Source organism: Hypomesus transpacificus, chromosome 15, assembly GCF_021917145.1.
Source record: "Hypomesus transpacificus isolate Combined female chromosome 15, fHypTra1, whole genome shotgun sequence".
NCBI classification, from domain to species: Eukaryota; Metazoa; Chordata; class Actinopteri; order Osmeriformes; family Osmeridae; genus Hypomesus; species Hypomesus transpacificus.
The window spans coordinates 6,719,148-6,741,276 of record NC_061074.1 but is presented as its reverse complement, the minus strand read 5'-3'; the positions used below and the strand labels follow the sequence as shown (position 1 = coordinate 6,741,276).

Below are 22,129 nucleotides of genomic sequence, written 5' to 3'. Positions count from 1 at the left end.
TGGCCGTAAAACGGACGTGACGATTTATTTCAAACGCGCTTGTGTTTTAATTTAGTGTAAAAGATTATTCGGATGAATATTGTATTTCCTACATTTAATATTAAAGTTAAAACAGAAAACTGTCAACATGAACTGAAATATATTAAATAAATAAACTGATTTTGGTCACACTTCATCCCCTATCTAATTTTGATTCGTTGTTTAATGTTTTTTCCCGCCTCCACTTACTCAAACAATTTCCGCCTTCAAACATGGCGACCTCCATAGGCATGGTGGGAAGACTTGGCTCAGTATTTAATGTATTAAAACCGGTTGCTAGACAGTATGCAAGACAGGGCACAATACTTTTCACTCAGCGTCGTTTGGCTCATGGCGTGCGCAGCAGCCTTTACGAACACGTCCGTGATGGCTACAGTGACAAGCCGGAATTGGACATGCAACTTGTATGCGAGGAGACCGACAAAGTCATAGCTAATGTTGTAACTCGTAAGGGGGATTTGCGTGGAGAGGACGTCAAACTAATTGTAAGCAGTCTTCCTGTTTACATATGGGATGACGCAAGCCGTTATTGAATACGCTATGCTGAGTCAATGCCACAGTAAACAACAGACAGTTAGACTAGCTCGTGTCGGCAGTGACACCTGTCTGTATAATGTGAATGTAGAGATTGTGTGTGTGCACAGCCAAAGAGGTCACTCACTGTAATGTGGATGTGTGTTGCAGGTGTATGTGTGGCAGCAGCTCCAGCAGGTGAGGAAGGAAGTCTCTGAGCTGGAGGAAAAGAAGAAATGGATTAGTGAGCGGGTCAGAGCGCTGGTGGTGTGTATCCTTCTAGAGCCCAGGTGTCAGAGTGGGAACTTGTTACGGTGTGTCAAACTAGGTGGAGAAGGATACAAGGTTACATGCCAGACCAAGTTCTTTGTAGTTTATTCATAAGAAATGATGCAATCAACAATGAATACAACACACCAGGATGTTCTCAGTCTAGTACAGTGAATCAGTCGATGATGCCAATGCAGCTTCACAGAAACAGTCACAGAATAGATCAAACGAAGGCCTTTGTTGAGAAAGTGGTTGTGACAGAGATTAGAGAGAGAGTTCTGCCCAGTCGAAGACCTGTCTCCCTGTCCTCGGGGGATAGGTCTTGTACCCCCCAAGAGTTGGGTGTTTGTTGGGTGATTGGTCAGAAGACAATGGGGAGGGGATGTGGTTATCCAATTAGGTGTCCAGGGCGTTTGTGGTGGCACATGGTGGGCAGTCCAAGGACCTGGTGATGTTCAGAGAGGGAGGGGGGCAGACAAGACCCAAAGGTCTGATGTTGTTAAGGGAGGGGGTCTTCTCCAAGGTAGGGAGTGGGTCATCCCAAGGTCCTGAAGATGTATGGGGTGATGGGGACAGGGTGTCCAGCGCTGATGATGTACGGGGTGGTGAGGCAGGGTCTCCAAGAGAAAAGGGGCATCCGGAGAGAAGGGGGGGGGGGGGGGTCTCCAGGGGGAAAGTGGCATCCAAGACAAGGGGGGTATGGTGTCCAAGAGAAATGGGCCTTTAGAACAGGGGTTGTATATCCAAAGGTGGTCAGACCGGCCGGTCTGACTCGTCCTGCAGGAGCAGAGAGTTACATCTTCCACGGCCCAAGCGTCACCTTATCTCTCAAGTTGACACTTTACTCCCATGAGCTGAGAGGCCCTATTGTGCTCACACCAGTCCCGGGCATTACCAGTTTGCTTCCCAAGTCAGTGCGCTGACCTTCAACATTCCTACACACACACACCAGAGTTACATTTCAGCATGACCTCACTACACAGACCCAGAATCATCCTGTTGCATAGACCCATCGTAAAATGTATTAAGGCATTTGATCACATTAAGATATATTTACTCACATTAAGACATATATTTACTCACATTAAGACATATGTTTAATCATATTAAGATATATGTTTAGTATAAAGTATTACACATTTCATATAATTGAGGTATTGATTGTTGCAGCAGCATTGGATTAGCAGTATAGATTCCTTCACAAACTCCAGGGTGTTCAACTCATAACACAGCTCTAACTAATTCACTAACCTACTAGGGTTTAGGTTAGTGGGCATTGTTGTGACTGTCTCTCTTCTTTCCTCAGGAGAAGAACGACAAGAAGTCACTAGCCAATGTGAGTGTTGTCTTTGTGATATGGAGAAATTAGATAGAAGGCACTAAGCAGAGAGAATTAACCCTAATATCTGCTGTAGCAGTGCTAGGCTGAGTGATCCATGGGTGTGTGTGTGTGTCAGCTGCCAGAGCACAGGCAGGCCAGAGAGGAGGGCAGAGAGATCCGCAACAGGCTGAGCCAGCTCTACCCCAAACAGAATCAGCTGGAGCAGGAACACTACAGACAAGCCCTCCGACTGCCCAACACCACACACCCTGACGTGGTGAGGAATACACACACACACAGTCACACACATAGTATACACACAAACGCACTAACAGATTTCAAGAATACAGGGTCTGCGGTTGATACTCTGGAACCTTTCTTCCCCACCAGCCAATCGGAGACGAAAGCCAGGCAAGGGTGGTAGAGCTGGTTGGTCAGAAGCCAGGTGAGAGGAGTCTTAATAGATGTGTAATAATGTAGCACACCGATTTGAATGTTTACCAACTATGTTTGTTATGTATAATCAGTTTTTTTTCCATGGTCCACTCAGTGTTTGACTTCAAACCCAGAGGACATGTCGAGCTGGGGGAGGGGCTGGGTCTTATCAGACAGAGGTGAGGGTCTCTCTCTCACACACACATCCTCCTTTTCCTTCTATCTCCCTCTCTCTCTCTCTCTCTCTCTCTCTCTCTCTCTCTGTCTCTGTCTCTCTCTCTCTCTCTCTCTCGCTTTCTCTGTTTTACTCCTCTCTCATGTATTCAGTCTCTGACCTATCTCTCCCTCTGGTTCCTTCCGGGCAGGAACCTTGCTCACATCTCAGGCCACAGGTCGTACTACCTGAGGGGGGCAGGGGCCAGACTCCAGATCGCTCTGCAGAATTTTGCCTTAGACACTCTGCAGCGGCGGGTTAGTGAGTGTTTGTGTTGGGGAGAGAGTGATCCTCGAGTTAATGGATGTCCTACCACCTACTGTCTCCTGTGTTTTCTCAGGGCTTCATTCCAATGGCAGTGCCAGACGTACTGAAGGGGGCAGTGTTTGTGAGTGTCACACACCACACACACAACATCTACACATATACCCCGATGAGATGGTGTGTGTGTATATAAATCAATCCTGCCCCCTGCTCTCTCTCTCTCTCTTTCCAGGAGGGGTGTGGGATGCAGCCCAATGCCCATCGCTCCCAGGTGTACTCTCTGGATCCCGGCCGCTTCCCGGACCTCAACCTGGCTGGTACTGGCGAGGTGGGCGTGGCAGGTGAGAGGGGGAGGGGCTCTAAAATGGACTGATTATTCAAGTTCAAGTTAAGGAGCGATGTCACGGTGTAAGGTCAGCTGTTTGGAGGGAAAAGTTGCCATGGTACAAATGGTTAATAAACAAGTTGTATTACCACTACCTAAATCACATTTCTTCAAGTTGACTAAATGCACCATAAATTGTCTTCAAACCAAAAGTATTATCTTATGCTCTCTCTCCCTTCTTCCCTCCTTCCCATTCATTCAGGTTACTTCATGGACCATGCAGTAAACTGGAGGGACCTTCCTGTCAGGTGAGGAGACACATTAGGGTTAGCATGTTATGCTGTTTTCTCTTAAGTGTGTGTTTTCAGTCTTGTGTTCTGCTGACTGTTGGCACTTTAGTCTGTGTGTGTGTGTGTGTCAGGTAGTGTGATGTGCTGTCTTCCTGCAGGTCAGTGTGTAGCAGTACTTGCTACAGGGCAGAGACAGACACGGGCAGAGAGGCTTGGGGGCTCTACAGAGTTCACCACTTTAACAAGGTAACACACACCCAGACACACTCACACACACATTACCTAAAACCCAACAACAAAAATGTATTTGTGTATTTGCGGCTGTGTGTGGACCAGGTGGAGATGTTTGGAGTGACAGCAGATGAAACAGGAGATGAGAGTTCTCAGCTTCTGGAGGACTTCCTGTCTCTGCAGAAGGAGATCTTCTCTTCTCTGCATCTACACTACAGGTGAGGCACTCAATCCATCCATTCAAATAATAAATCATGTAATAACAGATCAAGTCTGAGCGTGTGTTGTGTGTGTGTGTGTGTGTGTGTTTCAGAGTGCTGGACATGCCCACACAGGAACTAGGCCCACCCGCCCACAGGAAGTACGACATTGAGGCCTGGATGCCTGGGAGGGACTGCTATGGAGAGGTGAGACTGGTGACCAACACACACACACACACACACACACACACAAACACACCCGACACACTCCTGATCCTTCCTGTCCCGTGTGCCTGCTCCAGATCTCCAGTGGCTCCAACTGTACAGACTACCAGAGCAGACGACTCAACATCCTGTATGAGAGGCAGGACGGGAGTCTGCAGTACGCCCACACGGTGAGGACCGGCACCTGCCTCTGCTGCTGCGCCTCACAGGGGAGCTGGAGCAGCCATGTGAGGATGGGAGGTGTTATCACTGATATGGGTGTGTGAGGTGTTAAACACTGTGACCTGTGTCCAGGTGAACGCTACTGCATGTGCTATTCCCCGAACCATCATCGCCATACTAGAGACTCACCAAACCAAGGTAAGACACACACACACTCACTCGCACCCATCTGAAACGGATCTCAATGCGATTTCAGAGATCTGATGCCAGGTGTGAAAAGGGCCTGTCTTTCACTCTCTCCCCATCTTTCTCCCAGGAGGGGAGTGTGCTTGTGCCGCAGGTCCTGCAACCCTACATGGGGGTGGAGGTGATCGAGAAGCCCCAATACTCTCCTCTGAGGTACATCGGACCCAACCAGCCCAACCGACCCCCTCGTCCGACCCCAAGGACCAGGTGACAGGTCCAACCGGACCAGTACCAAGACACGCTGCTGCCAGAATCAACACTGTACACAACCGCACTAGACTTTAATGCGTTCTGTAGTCTGTTGTCTACTGTAAATATGTTTAAACCATGTTGTCTGTGAGAAAGCATCCTTTTATTGATAAGTAGAATGATTCTGTGATGTAATAAAATATGAAGTAAACATGGATATACTTACTACAGCTTACTGGGAAATACAATGCCTTACAATCCCCTAAGGGAAAGTGTGCGTGCTTGTGTGTGCGTGCGTGCACATGGCTGATGGATTACCAACTGTCAGATAGTTACAATCCATTATTGATGTGGAATTAATTAGCTGGCGACTAAAGTAATCTCACACGCACTTTAGTATCAGTCTGCACGGGACAACTCATATCCTGCAGTGCATTACAGTGAGACAGATCTCGAGCCAAGAGTGAGAGGAACTGGAGATAGATACACGAGTAGGAGTATTACTGCGAGGCCAGTAATACCCCTTGCGCGTGATGCTGTATGTGCGAGCGCTATTTGACGCTTTGACGAAGCATCAAAGTTGATCCAACCTGTCGACTGGTCACCTGGGGTCTCTTCGGTCTTGCGGAAGATCACACACACACGAACATATTCGGTTCCTCCTAGCGGGTTTTAAGTCGACGTGAGAAGGATCCGAACCGTTATTTCAAGGTTATATACCCCTCGAGGCCCTGTCATACCAACCAAATGGGAGTCTTTATTATCGCGCTATTCTGGTGGAGCTTTGTTGGAGGTAAGAACACATTCGGCTACGTCTATGTGATTTATCGTAAGAATGTCGGTCACAGCTCATTTCATTAGTTAGAACATGGCTTACCTTAGAGAATGTATTACTTCGGTTACGCGTTTATCAAAATATACCAATGTAGGCTATTGTTGACTATCATGGCGTGCCGGTAAAAAGCTTTGACAGTTTTTATCTAATTCAAATTCAAACCAATTTATGGATTGATGTGATTGCACGATTGCATGCTACCATAATACACTGTTTGTTTGGACATTAACAATTCACATTTCACACAGACATGGTTAAAACCAGTGGTTCTATGCGTAGTGGATGTCCTATCTACACCTTTAAGATTTAGATAGATTTAGACCTATTTGATTACATAATTTGTTAAACGCACAAAACCCCTCCAGCGACTTATTTCAGATCTGCCTGCGCGCTTTCCTGAGTGTAGGGGTCAAAAGCCTACTAAAGAAAAATGTGTCTAGGCTACTTAACGTTATTTTCCTTATACAGTAATTCAAATATACACAATACAATGACACTCAACCTAAGCCAATGCGGATTACGTGGTCCGGCACAGGAAGTGCAGGTGACGGAAAACGGCGCTTGTTCATGCCAAAACACTTAACCCGTCTCGTGTTCTCAGACCTTTGTTGTGCTGTGCTTGAGCAACCATGTATTGACAGATGCTTCAAGGCACGTGCAATTAGTTGGCTTTGTCAATATTTCTTGTGGGGAAGTGGCTATTATTTACAGGGGGGCTTGGCTATTCTTTTCGTTCTTTCTGTGATCTGGCCAACATGTCATTAACCCGGACCGTAACAGTGTGAGGATGTAGCAGCTCTTTAGTGAGGCAGGTCTGGCTGGGCCACACGCCATGTGTTTGCAGGCCGGTGGGGTGGAAGCAGGACGGCCAGGATAATAACCTGGGATTGAACGAAGCTTTAAAACCAGCAACGTGTCCCAGCTTAAAGGACCAACACACACAAGCAGACACGCATAACAAAATAGGGCTCACGTGCTTTTGTTGGGACCTTGGAGTCAATCAATAAAATGAATACATATAGCCTACATTTATTTGAGATATTCAGTTAGATATCAGGTGGTATCCTAAGCCTTTTTGTGTTTCTGCATTGCTGACCTTCCATTCCTCCTCTGGTCAGAAATGCTGACCTTTTTTAATTGAGCATGGTGGAATGCATGAGTACTGCCAGAACAGTCACCTCCTAGCAGCAAACAGTCACCTCCTAGCAGCAAACAGTCACCTCCTAGCAGCAGACAGTCACCTCCTAGCAGCAAACAGTCACCTCCTAGCAGCAGACAGTCACCTCCTAGCAGCAGACAGTCACCTACTAGCAGTAGACAGTCACCTCAAAGCAGCAGACAGTCACCTCAAAGCAGCAGACAGTCACCTCCTAGCAGCAAAAAGTCACCTCCTAGCAGCAGACAGTCACCTCCTAGCAGCAGACAGTCACCTACTAGCAGCAGACAGTCACCTCCTAGCAGCAGACAGTCACCTCCTAGCAGCAGACAGTCACCTCCTAGCAGCAGACAGTCACCTCCTAGCAGCAGACAGTCACCTCCTAGCAGCAGAGTGTGTTGGCATTGCAGGAAACAGAGTAGTGGGTAAGACTTGTTGGCTCTTAAAAAGGAAAGCTCTTCTTTGACCACCTCCGATAGAGAGAGGGAGGTAGAGAGTGAGAGAGAGAGGACACTAAGCTTCTTCCCAGTCTTGCCTGCTTTGTGACTGTGCTCAGCTTATCCCAGACATAGAACCACCCCCTTTAGATCATGACATCATCAATCTGACTGAACAACACTGTTGAAAACCTGATTGTATCTTTCTGTCTCTCTTCCTCCTTGTTTAAATTTCCCTCCCCCTTTCTCCCCTTCCAGTGGGATCCTTACCAGTGTCCTCATCTCTGCACAATGCTAAGGTCAAGAAGAAAACTTTCAGCATCTTTAGTACCAACCCCCAGAACCCAGCTTCCCCTGGCTGATTTCTGTAGTTCTGTGTTTGTATATGAGTATGAGCATGCACAGTATATCTGGAGTTTTGAGTTTGTCTTTATGTGTGTGTTTGATCTTGTGTGTGCCAGATCATGTCTTTGTCTGACTGTGTGTGTACCCATATCTGATAGGGTGTGTATTTGTGTGCATGTATTGGCATATCTGATTGTGTGTGTGCATATCTGATTGTGTATGTGCATATCTGATTGTGTCCGTGTGTGTTTGGTGTTCCCTCAGGTACTGGACTGCATCCAGGACTCTCTAGGTAGTAATGAAGATGCACATTCTGACTGTGACAAACGATTACCAGGTGATCATCTGCTCAAAGAAACCATCTTTCCTCAGACTCAGAAACCATCTTTCCTCAGACCATCTTTCCTCAGTTTCCTCAGAAACCGTCTTTCCTCAGACAGATTATGTGCACAAAACTGTAATCACAGTGTAAGAAGACCAGGATGTAATGTGTTTGTTTTTGTTCTTGTTGTTTAGACATGGGTCTGGATGCAGTGCAGAGACATCAGGGTCTGCTGAGAGAACTACAGGACCTTGCAGAGGAAGGTCTGTCCCCCTCATATGCTCACACTACACACACACAAACACACACACACACACACACACACTCACACATACACACACACACACCTATTACTAGAGCTAGCATAGAATGGTCTGCCCACCCCCCAAAAATTCTAATAAATCAATGTAATCAGTTTATCAACTCAATAGTAAGCATAGATGTGTACTATGTACTTTGAATAAATGAACCTTTCTTGTATTTGACTTTCAGAGAGAGATAGGGAAAGAGAATATGAACGAGAGGCAGACCAGTATGAGTTGAATCTGCCGGAGGAAGAGGATGACAGAGACGAACGGGAGGAGGAAGAGGACGAGACGGAGGATGAAGAGGTGATCCCCAAAGAGAAGAAAGTGGAGGTAGAAGGAGGGGAGGAAGAAGAGAAAGAGGCAGAGGAGAGAATGAAGGGACAGATGATGGAGGAGCCCCGACTGGAGGAGAGTCGACGAGGGGAGGAGGAGAGAGCCAAGGAGCTGGAGGAGCTCCTGGCCGAGGAGATCAGGAAGAAAGGAGAGGAGGAGAAAGACGACAAGGAGCTGGAGGAGCTTCTGAAGGAGCTGAAGAAGAAGAGATACAAATCGGCGAAGGAAAAGGAGCTCCTGAAGGGGCCAGCCTCGGAGGAGGGGCAGAAAGGCAGCGTCGAGGATGAAGAGAAAGAGAAAAAAGCGGAGAGGAAGCGTCTGGAGGTGTTGGGGGAATCGGAGAGGAAGAGGAGTGAGGAGAGGAAAAACAACGAGGTGGAGCTGCTGGTGGAGAAGGAGAAGGTGGAGAGGGAACTGAAAGAGCTTCTGGAGGAGCAGGGCAGCATGAAGAAGGGAGAGAAGGAGAAAGAAAGAGAGGAAAAGGAGGAGGAGCTGCAGGAACTTCTCAAGAAAATGAAACGAGTGCAGGAGGAAGAGGAGCAGGAGGGGGAGGAGAAGAAGAGAGAGAATGTGGCTGACGAGAGCAAGACAGAGGAGAAAACAGGGCTGGAAAACAAGGTGGAGGGAGAGACTGGGAAAGACATGGAACAGAAAAAGGGAGAAGTGGACGGTCAGAAGAAGGAAGAGGGAGAGGTGGAGAGTGAAAGGAAGGAGGATGGAGACATGAGGGAGCCTCAACAGAAGAGGGTGATGGAAAAAGCGAGTGACGAGGCCACCCGTCAGTTTGAGAGAGAGAGATACAGAGATGACGAGGAAGGTTATGATGAAGATGATGAGGATAACAATGGAGAAGAGGAGGAGAATGAGGAAGATGAAGAACGTGAAGGAGGCACTGAGGAGGATGAAGGAGAGGTGAGTGGAAAAAGATATGAATGAAAATAAGTGTTATGTGTGTGTGTGTGTGTGTTCTGCAGTATTATTCAGTTCTGTAGTTCTCTACTAGTATCCACGTCTTTGTGTTTCTACAGGAGCTTTTGGAAATTGAGGCAGAGCTGAGGAAAGTGGCTGCTGAACTACGGGAGTTACGCAGGGGCTAGAACCCCCCCCCCCACACACACACACACACACACACACTCGCACTTACACTCAGCTCAGCCTGCTTTAGGAGATTATTTCCAGTGTCACAAAGTGTGTCGTAGCCCATGTTATATCAAAGATTGTTTTAGGTGTAAAAGATGTGTGAGCTCAGCTCATCTCCAGTGAAGCTGTGGTGTCTCCATGTTTACAGAGAGACACAAGGAGCTTCTATCTATACTGAACCAGTTAGATTCTTAACTCATGAGCATTTCCATCGAGTTTCTCTTCCCGGGCCAACATGCTCGATTGCGAGTATGACAGAAGTGTGATACAGTGTGATTTACATGATGACTTTATTAGAAGCATTTCAGTCATTTGCATTGATCCTCGTCTACAGCCAAGTATCAGCCGATGACAACATGAGATTCCTTCACTTAAGTGACAAGATGCGCTTTCCACTATAGTTGATGCGTCAGTATATTTTGTGCAATAATCAATAACTGTGTTTAAAGTGGGTGGCAGTTATTGGTGATTTTATAACTGTAAGGTATGTACCACAGACTTGTAAAACACTGGTATTCTAAATGTATGACATCCTTGATGTTGTTTTCATAATGTGAAGATTATGTGTTCACCTGGCTTGTCCACTGTTAGTACCAGACTGTTAACGAAGAACTGGGGTGACAGGAGGGAATGAGAGAAAGAAAGAGAAAACAGAGTGTAGAAGAGAGAGACAAGGATAATGATAGAGAGAGAGAGAGAGAGAGAGAGAGAGATAGTCCTTGCAGTACCCCACATCTTCACCCAGCTTTGCACTCAGTTAACCAAGCCAAGGAAACGGAGAGGGGGTAGGGAGGGGGGATTCAGGGTGGAGACACAAAGTTATTCACTATATCTGGTTCTTCACAGAAAGACTGTTGTAAATTAAAGACAGTTTTTTTCTATTTCTGTTTCTATTGTAAAATAACAGCCTTCAATAATAATCACAGGCTTTGTACAACAGCGCTCCCACATGTAAAGGTGGTGTAACTGCACAAAATAACTGGGTTACTGTGGGAGAACGGCAAAATGTGACTAATAATAACATAACTAAAATTATTTGAATCTTTGTTTGTGATATTCTAAATAATGCAATAATCAGCCAAATGCATAGTGAGAATTTCTGTATACCTTTAATATTTTATTCCAAATGTATAATACAATTTCAAAATATTATCGCTTTTTTTGTAAGAATAGTTGATTTACATCATAAAAATAGACCAGATTGTTTAAATACTGTTAGGCATTTTGAGATTTACTAAATAATGAATGTATTATTTTCCATGTATCTAAACCAGCAAGGAGTGTGAGATGAAAGTCACCAGAGAGCAGAGACACAAGAAGACAAATAAAAACTTCTGTGTTTATAAATGTACTGGCCAATCAGAGTCATGTAATTGTGCCTGGTGTGTCTTTTACGCTACCTGTTAACCTAATAAACACAGTGGATGACCACTCACCTCCTGTGTGTCACCTGTATGTTTTTACAGGGGAATAGGAACTAACCCTGGATCAGGTGAGGTACTGAATCAGGGTCAGAGTTCAACGACAGCCAGGTCTGGTCGAGCGCGGTCAGAGGGTTGTCCGAGGACTAGGAGGAGCTGTCGAACATGTAGCCTGGGAGGCAGGGTTTCCAGCGTCCTGAGGGTCACAGTGACCCAGGCTTTGTGGATCTGTCTGGGGGTCTGGAGGACCAGTGGCCTGGGAGGCAGGGAGACCAGCAGCCTGGGGGTCTTCTCTGGTGTCCAACACTGACTCAATGTGACTGAGGAGGAAGGAGAAGAACTGGGGGACCCCCTCATAGCCTGGAGGAGAGACAGAGAGAGATGACAGATTCCAGAGATTCTGAAAGTAAGAAAGAAAGACAGAAAGGGAGATCTTGAGAAGGTGTCTCTCAGTTGCTTCCCAGGCCTGAGAGGCCTTCTGCTCACCTGGGAAGATGTTGATGTCTATGACGGTGAGCGTGTGGGTGTGAATGTTCAGGATAACGTCCACCCCAAACAACGCCATGCCCAGCTGTGTCCGCAGCTCTGCCACCAGGGCACCCACAGCCTGGGCACTGGGTGGAGGCAGCAAGGGCGTCTGCTCATCCAGCTACACGTCCAGCCACACACAGGAAGACATGTCAAATAAATACATTATAGTGAAACATCTGTAGGGTATGTACTTTGTCTTCCTGGATTGGTCAGAACTGGTCATGGTTTAAAATAAACTCTGAGATGTGATTGATTCTTACAGCAGTGAGGTCAGAGCAGGACTCAGGTTTGGAGACCTCGTGGCTGTTGAAGAAGATTGTCTCCCTCTCTTAAGACAGAAAAGAGAACAGTACTATTAATAGTATTCATAAAAGTATTAGAGGAGAGTGGACTGTGCCAGCTAAAGTATAGACCATGACCGAAATACTGTTACAGCTACGTATACACTTCTGATCCTTAACTTTCTGTTGTACTTTCTGTATGACCTAAATGTATGTCGCTTTGGAGAAAGAGTTGAGAGGTTAGGAGGAGGTGAAAGAGAAGATGGAAAGAGCAAGGGAGAAGAGAGGAGGAGAGAAGTGGAGTCGAGGACCAGAGAGGAAGTGTGTATCAGTGTGTGTGTGTGTGTCAGTGTGTTCTCCCATGACTAACCACAGGGGCCGGAGGGGAAGTTCTTCAGCGAGGGTCTCTCCACGGTGAAGTGGGCGTCGCCCACCACAAAGACCTTGTGCAGCACGGCGCCGTGGTTGATGAAGCTCTGGAGGACGCAGGGAGGACGGACGTCACACAGCCCAGAGGGGCAGAAGATCAGGCACATCTGCAGAGAGCCAAGAGAGACACCGAGGTACCGAGAGAGAACGGCCACAGTGCCGGAGGAGTGAGACAAATAGAAGGGGTGAAGGAGGTCAGGTGACCTGCCAGCGCCAGCTCGGGGCTCACCTCATGAGAGCGGGAGCCGTGGGCCACCCTGGTCTTGCAGACTGGAGGAGGGAGGAGGAGAGATGGTGAGGCTGAGACATACAAGAGAAGGGGGAGGAGAAAACTGAGGGGGAGAGATGGAGAGGCAGATACACACAGGAGTGAGAGAAGGAGAAGGAAGAGAAGGAGGAGGAGAAGGAGTTTGTGGTGAGACTGAGACAGAGTAGGACGAAAAAGATGAAGACAAAAGGAGGAGGAGGAAGAGAAATAGGAGGAAGGGGGTGAGAAGGAGAGATGGTGGGACTGGGAGCAGCTGCAGTATACTGACTGAGAGGGAAGCTGAGGCCTTTCCTCTGTACAGTCTGTTGGAGGTCTGACATCTGACTGCTGCTCCTGATCTCCAGGTAGGACGGACTACACACACACCAGTCTGGAGAGGAGAGGAGAGGAGAGGAGAGGAGAGGAGAGGAGAGGAGAGGAGAGGAGAGGAGAGGAGAGGGGAGAGGAGAAGGGAGTGAGGGAGGGAGGGACGGTGGGAGGAGAGGAGAGGAGAGGAGAGGAGAGGAGAGGAGAGGAGAGGAGAGGAGAGGAGAGGAGAGGAGAGGAGAGGAGAGGAGAGGGGAGAGGAGATGAGAAGGAGAGGGAGGAGAGGAGAGGGGATGAGAAGGGAGGGAGGGAGGGAGGAGAGGAGAGGAGAGGAGAGGAGAGGAGAGGAGAGGAGAGGAGAGGAGAGGAGAGGAGAGGAGAGGAGAGAGAGAGGAGAGGAGGGAGGAGAGGGAGGGAGGGAGGGAGGGAGGGAGGGAGGGAGGGAGGGAGGGAGGGAGGGAGGGAGGGAGGGAGGGAGGGAGGAGAGGACTTAGAATAAACCTTTTTTTGTGAAAACAAATTCTGGACTATTTTAATGATTTAAAATAATTGTAGATGATGTCATGTTGCTACCTCTGAGAGCGTGGTGCAGTTTGCTCATGATCCTGTATGAGGCGTAGCGGTCCAGAAGTTGGGTCATGGCAGGGAGGGGGTCCAACAGAATCACACTGGGATGAGCAGACACATAGCTCTGGATTACAACCCCCCCCCCCCCCACACACACACACACACACACACACACACCACACACACACAACCACAAACACATGCATGCACACGCACATGCACATGCACACACACCGGAGGTTTAGAAAACTAAAATCTGTTACACAGATTCTCCAATTACAATTGCAATTACAAATGGACAGACTACAAGACTACGTGAACAGTGATACCACTAATCACAATTGTTAACCGTACTTGGAAGTTGGTGAGGAGCTGCTGTGATTGGCTATCGTACTCAGCCTCCACAATGACATCAGAGAGTTTGTGAACGATGACATCAAAGGGTCCTTGGGAGGCCAGTGGTTGGGTGAGGTCTATCTAGACAAGCAATAACAACATGATGTCCTCACATCTGGGGTGACATACTATTTTGAAATTAACTACTACAGTAGTTTAAGTATGGGAAACTGTAAATGACACTGCTGAGTTTTATGACCAAATTCTCATATGTTCCAATGGGAAGGAACCAAAGCACTAAACAGTCTCTTCATATTACTGTGTCTGTGTGAAGGACTCTGGGAGCAGGTGACTGCATGTGTCTGTGACAGTGTGACCAACATGATAGGCACCTGCCACTGACAGCCACTGAGAGTGTGCCTGGTGTGTGTGTGCCTGGTGTGTGTGTGTGTGTGTGTGTGTGTATGTGTTTAAGCAGTTAAAAGTTTGGGTTATAATCAAAAAGTTAGTTAGAAATAATGTAATTATAAACTTGTTTCGGCCACTAACCTCAATCACCTCCAACCCATGGGTGCTGTGAAGCGGAATTTGTAAAACAGAGCATTTTATTATTGTATGGTTAACAAATGTAATTTTCATAATACAAAAGTTTCTAAAATGTAAACTTACGCACAGAGCTCCGCAAATGTGACTAAATTCATCTTTCTCCGTTTCTTATCGCTGAGACAGAAGCCCACCCGGCGCTTAGACATTAGGACGGAGCAGTCAGGTATACTGGTCCCTTGAACAGCGGGGGAGCACTAGTTCCGAGACTAAGAAAGAGAGAGAGAGGGACAGAGATATAGAGAGAAAGAGAGAGAGAGAGGGGAGGGGTTGCTTATGGGAAAATCACTGGATTACTTCTTAATTTTGACCAAATGAAATGAGAGCGTCATATTTCCAAATTTTCGAAGTCATCCTCGTGTATCAAAGCTTCATGTTTTACTGTAATGTTTAACTGGAACAGCGACTTCCTTGTTTCTATCCAATAACAGGCGCCAGACATTGCACGGTTTACTGAGGACAGAAACAGAAAGTAAATCACCGGGAAGTTTATCAAACAACAGGCCTGCAGAAGTACTTACTCATCGTTAGCCCAGCACAATCTGAGAAGAATCTATCACACCAATTTATTGTTTCGAAAAATAGCCGAGAATTAAGTTTGTTGTCGAGATAAATTTACCTATCACTTCAATTCGTTTGAGGTCATCATCTCTTTCTGACAAGCAGAAAAGACGACGACGACAATGTCCCGTGGTTCTAACGCTGGGTTTGACCGACACATCACGATTTTTTCTCCGGACGGCCGTCTCTATCAAGTCGGTGAGAAAGAAGAGTTTTCTCATTCATACTTTTAATTTTGTTAATCTAATCTATAAAGCTCTTATAGTCTACAAAAAATCTATAAACCTTAGGTAGCCTACGTGTGTCTTAGAATTCAATATGATTATAGGCCTTGCACGTTATGTGATGTGGTGGCCCGTTGACTTACTCAGAGTATATGTATTTAATGCTCTTTCATGTAGTGTGTGTATTTTACATGCTATCCTGTATCCACGGTAGATACTGTATGTATCTTATGTTTCCCACTCTTGTCTTTCATATGTAGAGTATGCCTTCAAAGCCATCGCCCAGGGTGGCCTGACCTCTGTGGGGATTAGGGGAACAGACAGTGCTGTGGTGGTCACACAGAAGAAAGTACCAGTAAGGCACGCACACGCACACACACACACACACACACACACACACACACACACACACACACACACACACACACACACACGAGCACACGAGCACACACACACACGAGCACACACACTCACATGTTCAGAGACAAGTGAAAGAGTCAGTGAGACCCAGTGAAGCCAGAAAGAGTGACTCCAGCATCCTGCTGAGTGAGAGCACGCTTCTTCTGGCTGTGGAAGATGTGTATGTCTATATATGTGTGTAGAAATATGGGTGTATGTACATGTGTGTCTGTACTATATATATATATGTGTGTTTATGTCCATATGTGTGTATGTATAAACACGTTTGTGTATGTATGCATGTTTGTCTGAGTGTTGTAATTATGTATGTGATCAAACGCACTCCAGTGTGTAGATATTTTATTATGTGTTCATGTGTATATACGTATACGTGTATTTATGTTGTCATGACAACATTTGCTCTGCAGGATAAACTGCTGGACTCGTCCACCCTAACCAACATGTACAAGCTGACCCCACGAATCGGCTGTGTGATGACCGGACACAACCGTGAGTCACCTGGTCTAACCTGCACACTGCTCATCATGAATGACAAGGCTTTGTGTTTTAAATGGATATATCTCATGACAAATTGTTTTTTAAACGATTCTCAGCTGGTTTGTGTCAGCTCTGTAGGCTTAGGGTGGCGGGTACACTGGAACACACACCTGAGACTGGTACACACAGTGACCCCCCCCCCCCCCCCCCCACCCCCCCTCCCTCTGTAGCGGACAGCCGCTCCCAGGTCCACAGAGGAAGGGTGGAAGCTGCTGAGTGGAAATACAAGTTTGGCTATGACATCACTGCGGACATGTTGTGTCGGAGGCTGGCGGACATCTCCCAGGTGTACACCCAGAATGCCGAGATGAGACCGCTAGGATGCTGTGAGTGATATTCTACCTCTAGTCTCCCTCCCTCCCTCCTCCCTCCTCTCCTCTCCATCCCTCCTGTCCCTCCACCTCTTCTCTCTATCCTCTACCTCTGTTCGCCTAACACTCCCCTTCATTTATTTTGATCCATTCTTTCCAGTCTGCTAACTACTGTTTTTTTGTAACTACCCCCCCATCCCACCCACACCCCCACACCCCCACACATCCTCTCCAGGTATGATCCTAGTGTCCATAGACCCGCAGCAGGGCCCAGTTCTGTTCAAGTGTGACCCTGCCGGCTACTTCTGTGGCTTCAAGGCCACCAGCGTGGGGGCCAAGCAGACGGAGGCCAACAGCTTCCTGGAGAAGAAGCTGAAGAAGAAGCCTGACCTCACCCACGACAGGACTGTGGAGGTAGGACCCTCTTCCACAGCCATCACCAGAGCTTTTCAAAGCAACGTCAACCCTGCAAGTTAGCAGAATGTGGTTGGTTATTTTTAGACAACTGGTCTCCTGAATGTTTCCCCCTCTCCCACAGCTGGGGATCTCCTGCCTGTCCTCCATCTTGTCTATGGACTTCAAGCCCAACGAGCTGGAAGTGGGAGTGGTCACCAGAGACAGCCCCAACTTCAGGTATGTTCTTCACAATTACAATATGTGCTCGGACTGACTTTGCAGTGCATTCGTGAACTAAAATGTGGGCCTGATTTGAACCCCCTTCCCTCCAGGACACTGACAGAGGCTGAGATTGACACCCACCTGGTGGCCCTAGCAGAGCGGGAGTAAGCAGGCAGTCACGTCACACCACATTAGTCTCGGTCAGCAACTCATGTTTGGTTGCACTTGATTTTCCTTTCCCATTGAAACAATGTAACCCTGCCCATTTAGACAAAGGTGGACTCAATACACATGGCCTCATCCATTGTGTGCCAAACACACTGCATTTCCCTGAATAAAACACTTTTAATAATGACTCAGTTGATGTTACACTTTTCTTTTGACCACCAGGTGGCATACTGAAATAGATTATAGGAGCTGTGTGAGTAATGGCTGAGAATAAATAAATTGAGGTGTCTAGTTAACCACTAGATAGAGATGTTGTTACAGTGTTATTTTGATTTACTGTGGGTTTGCTCATTGTCTACTGAAGCACAAAGCAGGAACATGATGCCTATATTAGGCTGTATGGCTGGAGTAGGCCCAGGTCAGCATCTTCAGGATCCTCACTCACACTATTACTAATGATTTCACTCTCTTGCTGTTTCTCCTGATGACTTAATTGCTGTCTGTCTCTCTCTCTCTCTCTCTCTCTCTCTCTCTCTCTCTCTCTCTCTCTCTCTCTCTCTCTCTCTCTCTCTCTCTCTCTCTCTCTCTCTCTCTCTCTCTCTCTCTCTCTCTCTCTCTCTCTCTCACACGCACACGCACATGCACACAGTGGCCATGGACATGACCAGCTGTGGACCAGAGTCAAGACCAATAATCGAGGCAGAGACAAACAAATAGTAATCAAAGAAGGCAGGATTTAATCCTGTTGTTTTCAATGAAAGTGTGTGGGGGTCGGGGGGGGTTCCGGAAGGCTTTCAGTCAAGTGATTTGAAAATGACATGACCCTACACTCACTATTGAATTCCGTATAATTTGGAATAATTAATCCATCACGCTGTCTCTTCTTCCTTTCTTTATTGTTAGTATATTATTTCCTGCTCTTCTCTTTTCTCCCCCCGTCTTTCTCCTCTCATCTCATCCCATATTTTGTCCTCCTCTCCTCTCCTCTCGTCTCCCTCTTTCTCCATTGTGTCACGACTCTCACAGAGCTCTGATGAAACTGGCTACCAACAGGCTTGTGATGCATTTTCCCAGATTATACACAGTCAGTCCCCTTCATAAATGAGATTAGAGAGGTTGATTTTATTCCTTTTCTTGCTGTGGAAAATGAAAACTTTATAACTCCCCAGTAAATCTAAGTGAAGGATTAGAACAACATATCAAAGACTGGCTTCTTTTGTGATTTAGATGCTTGTTGTGCGAATTTCACATGCAGGCTGGAGGGGGGTGGGGGTGGGGGTGTGGGGGTGGGGGGGGTGGGGGTGGGGGGTGGTGGTGGGGGGTGGTGGTGGGGGGTGGGGGGGGTGGGTGTGGGGGGTTCTTGTGCCAGAGCTGGAGGTTGGCTGCAGGGCCTGCTAGAGTGGTCTACAGGGTGGTGTAGTGTGTGTGCACAGTAAAAATGTATGTGTGTGTGTGTTGACCTTTTCCATGGTTTGTGTAGGAGTCCTCTACATCTGTGTCTCTGAGGATTACTGATATGACCCGTCTGTCTGCTGGACAAGTGCTGACAGACAGACTGACAGACAGACACACACACAGACAGGTGCCAGATTAACACAGCAGCACTGTTAGGCAGAGGGGGCACAACAACCTTACATTTTTTGGGAACAAACGGCAGAATGGTGGCTTTTCTTTTCTTTTTTTGTGTAAAAAACAATGCGCCACGACCTGACCCTGGCTCTAATAATAATACTGAGGATGGGGAAATCTTTTTCAGAGCAAGTGAAATGTCTTCCCCCCCCAGACAAAGCTCAATTTTGACCAGTTTTGAAAGACAGAGAGTGATGGGAATATAGGAATGATACAATGAGATGGGAGAGAGAGGGAGAGACAGGAAGAGAGAGGGAGAGACAGGAAGAGAGAGGAAGAGAGGTAGCGATAGACACGTAGAGACAGAAATGGGAAAGAGGGAGACCTGGGAGAGACAGAAAGAAATGGGAGAAAGAGCAATGGATGAGAGATAGGGAGGGCTGCGAGGGGACAGGTTGGTGAGGGGGCGGCAAGGATGGGGGGGATTAGCAGAGTGGTGCCTAGTCGGGTGTGGGGGAGGGGAGGAGGAAGAGGCAGAGGGGGAGTGGACAGGAGGGTCAGATTAGACCAGCCCAGAGAGGCGGGGAGAGATTAGTACAGCGTACCGCACAAAGAGATGGATGGAAGGGGGAGGAGGGGGAGGAGGGTCCACAAGATTAACCTTGTTCAGCCACAAGCACAACCTGGCTTGGAACAGACTAGCTGGCCCTTAACAGTTTCTGAACTGGGTGGTTAGAGCGACCTGGTTGGGATGATCAGGCAGGGGTGGTTCTACACGGGGGCCTACAGGGGCCAGTGCCCCTGTAAAAATGTCCCTGGCCTCCCCTGTGGCCCCCGGGAGCTGAATAACAGCTCTTCTTTTATTTTTTGTACACGCTTTTCTTCTTCTAGTACTTGTGAAACGAGGAAGGGACATTGCAGCCTTTTTTGCCCCACTAAATAAAAAAGAGAGAGAAACATATCAATTTATTGAGAGAGTTGAGGAGCTGGAAGAGGGAAAGCCAAAGCCGTTTGTATGATTTAAATGTAAAGCAAAATGAAAGTTTTTAATGTTTAAATATCATTTGTTGCCCCCCCAGTAAAATGTGTCTAGAACCGCCACTGTGATCAGGTCTTGTGTAATGTTTCAGACCCTGGACCCTTCACTAACACAAGCGTCTCTTAGTCCAGTGGTAGACACTGGGCTGGATGGAGAGGGCAGTGAGGAGACACTGGGGTGGAAGGAAATGCCAGTACTGAGGAGAAAGAAGAGGGGGGAGAGAAAAAGGGGAGAGGAAAAATGAGGGGAAGAGATGGAAAGGTGCAACAGATCACCTGCAAACTGAATTATAGGGGATTATATTTCCCTCCTGTAAGCACTGTTGTTTTCTCTCTTTTACATGATTTATTTATCTTTCTTTCATGCTGTGTGTCTTTGTCTTTCAGTACCTTTCTTGATTTCTTTCTTTTTCTCTGTCTCTCACCTTGCTGTCCATCCTGTTAGAGGCTGCACTTCAGTCCCCCTGCTGGTCAGTGTCTTAATAACAGAAAACAAACACCACAAATGAATGCATTAGTAACGTTCATTAAATGTATAGGTTTATGCTGTGATGTTTTCTTTCTTTTTTTACATTATATGCCTGTGAGAAACATAGTTACCTTTACCTTTAGTTTTTAACCCATTGAAGTTAACTAACCAAGGTTAGAAACACATAAGTCTGTCTTTGTGTGTGTGGATGTTTCAGGTTGTTATAAAACACCTCTTTGACCGAAAAGTGTTTCTTGATGAGCATAACTCCATTAGTATGACATCAGTGATTTGAGTTGATCTGAACAGTCTGACCTGTTGAACTAAGTTGTAAACAGAACCTGTGCTACCAGAAGGCTTTGGGTGAAGGCACTACAGGATATATAAATATTCACCTTTGGCAGACACAGAGACAGTCAATAAGAAACACAATAAAGCAAACACATTTGAGTGACACCAGCATGGAACCAGTTGTTCTTTCGTTGGATACCTGTCTGAAGATCTCAGAGACAGCTCACAATAACAGGACCAAAGACTGTTTTTGCTCAGTTTGAAAGGACAGAACTCCAACATACAGAAAGTATGTTGGAAAACATACTGAAACATTGTTCAAGTGTCATCAAGACAATGATATATTATCGAACCAACATATTTGGTGCAACTCATTGGTGTACTACCCATACATATTGACTGGTTATGATGTTGTTGAAACTCATAGATTAAATGTGAATTTTAAGTCTGTAGGTGACTGAGTATGGTGCTGATCAACACAATGTGGACCATAACATGTTTATTGATTTTAGCCATGCAAGAGATAAACAAGTCCCCCCCCCCCCACACACACAGACACGTACACACATTCACACACACAGTGGGGCAGACAACACCAGGCTTGATGAACAAACATGTTGTGCTATTCCAGGCTGATGTTTAGAAACTAACTAGACACCCCTACCCCCTTTCCCTTGCCCCCCCCCCCCTCCCCCCCACAAGTCCCCCCCACACCCCCACCACCACACTGCATGTCGGAGCAGATTAAAACGTGTTCCCCCCCACTTTCCCTCCCATGTTCTCGTACCCCGTGTCACATGATCCATTACATCACTGGATTGAGGTCAATGCTGGATTAGGATGTTAGGAGAGCGAGGGAGAGAGCAAGGGAGTGGTGGATTTACTGAAAGTGAGGTAGGACGGAAGGGAAATAGAGAGAGGGAGGAAGATGAGAACTGAGAGTATAAAAGAAAGAATGAGGTAAAGAGCAAGAAAAGGGGGTTAGAGTGGCATTAAAAGAGGAGAGATGGATAGGGGACAGGGGGATTGAAGAGACATTTGAGATAGGAGGAAGTCCAGAGGCGCTTAATGTGTGTGTGTATGTGTGTGAGTGAGTGAGTGAGTGAGTGAGTGAGTGAGTATGTGTGTGTGGGTGTGTTTGTGTGTGTGTGTGCATATGAGCTCTGTAGGTTTAATACCTCTACATGTTTGTTTCAGTGAACTCAAGAGTGTGAATAAGAGTCCATAGTTTGTACAGTAATATGACTGATATCACCATATAAAGGTGATTCATATCATCAGAGAGGTGAAGCCCTGATGGATTCGGGGTAAAAGGAAAACATTAATAAAGTGCTGTTTTACTGCATTACATGACATAACATTCCACTCCTCCTCTCAGTAT

At 46.7% G+C, this 22,129-nt stretch overlaps 3 protein-coding genes across 4 annotated transcripts; 2 read left to right on the top strand and 1 right to left on the bottom strand.

Moving 5' to 3' along the window:
• The first annotated feature begins 247 nt into the window (after positions 1-247).
• Positions 248-5,133, top strand: sars2 (seryl-tRNA synthetase 2, mitochondrial). Its single transcript, XM_047035754.1, has 16 exons — positions 248-524; positions 724-819; positions 2,129-2,158; positions 2,280-2,420; positions 2,534-2,588; positions 2,694-2,757; positions 2,944-3,049; positions 3,133-3,180; positions 3,289-3,397; positions 3,644-3,689; positions 3,830-3,917; positions 4,008-4,120; positions 4,216-4,309; positions 4,405-4,497; positions 4,622-4,687; positions 4,806-5,133. Exons 1-16 carry the CDS (start codon positions 252-254, stop codon positions 4,944-4,946), a joined length of 1,563 nt encoding a protein of 520 aa, XP_046891710.1. The 5' UTR covers positions 248-251; the 3' UTR covers positions 4,947-5,133.
• Positions 5,134-10,816: 5,683 nt separating this feature from the next.
• On the bottom strand, positions 10,817-14,698 carry LOC124478199 (inositol-tetrakisphosphate 1-kinase-like). 2 transcript variants are annotated; one of them, XM_047036392.1, is made up of 10 exons: positions 14,609-14,698; positions 14,489-14,513; positions 13,958-14,080; positions 13,610-13,727; positions 12,999-13,100; positions 12,692-12,732; positions 12,404-12,569; positions 12,013-12,080; positions 11,708-11,870; positions 10,817-11,581 (listed from the first exon to the last, which is right to left on the bottom strand). In XM_047036392.1, the coding sequence occupies exons 1-10, from the start codon at positions 14,689-14,691 to the stop codon at positions 11,349-11,351; spliced, it is 1,122 nt and encodes a 373-aa protein (XP_046892348.1). In that variant the 5' UTR covers positions 14,692-14,698; the 3' UTR covers positions 10,817-11,348. The 2 variants fall into 2 exon arrangements, with proteins under 2 accessions (XP_046892348.1, XP_046892349.1); XM_047036393.1 differs by having other exon boundaries at positions 11,489-11,621.
• Positions 14,699-14,737: 39 nt separating this feature from the next.
• On the top strand, positions 14,738-17,568 carry LOC124478200 (proteasome subunit alpha type-6-like). The gene is made up of 7 exons (XM_047036394.1): positions 14,738-15,301; positions 15,588-15,682; positions 16,155-16,236; positions 16,455-16,610; positions 16,831-17,009; positions 17,134-17,228; positions 17,324-17,568. Exons 1-7 carry the CDS (start codon positions 15,226-15,228, stop codon positions 17,379-17,381), a joined length of 741 nt encoding a protein of 246 aa, XP_046892350.1. The 5' UTR covers positions 14,738-15,225; the 3' UTR covers positions 17,382-17,568.
• The last annotated feature ends 4,561 nt before the right edge of the window (positions 17,569-22,129 follow it).

Coding starts and splice junctions, on each gene's coding strand:
- LOC124478200 (XM_047036394.1), top strand. CDS start 15,226: ATGTCCCGTGGTTCTAACGCTGGGTTTGACCGACACATCACGATTTTT. Junction 15,302..15,587: donor CGGCCGTCTCTATCAAGTCG/GTGAGAAAGAAG, acceptor TTTCATATGTAG/AGTATGCCTTCAAAGCCATC. Junction 16,611..16,830: donor GATGAGACCGCTAGGATGCT/GTGAGTGATATT, acceptor CATCCTCTCCAG/GTATGATCCTAGTGTCCATA.
- sars2 (XM_047035754.1), top strand. CDS start 252: ATGGCGACCTCCATAGGCATGGTGGGAAGACTTGGCTCAGTATTTAAT. Junction 820..2,128: donor AGCGGGTCAGAGCGCTGGTG/GTGTGTATCCTT, acceptor TTCTTTCCTCAG/GAGAAGAACGACAAGAAGTC. Junction 3,918..4,007: donor GAGTTCACCACTTTAACAAG/GTAACACACACC, acceptor TGTGTGGACCAG/GTGGAGATGTTTGGAGTGAC.
- LOC124478199 (XM_047036392.1), bottom strand. CDS start 14,691: ATGTCTAAGCGCCGGGTGGGCTTCTGTCTCAGCGATAAGAAACGGAGA. Junction 14,514..14,608: donor ACATTTGCGGAGCTCTGTGC/GTAAGTTTACAT, acceptor TCCGCTTCACAG/CACCCATGGGTTGGAGGTGA. Junction 12,733..12,998: donor AGGCCTCAGCTTCCCTCTCA/GTCAGTATACTG, acceptor TCCCTCCTCCAG/TCTGCAAGACCAGGGTGGCC.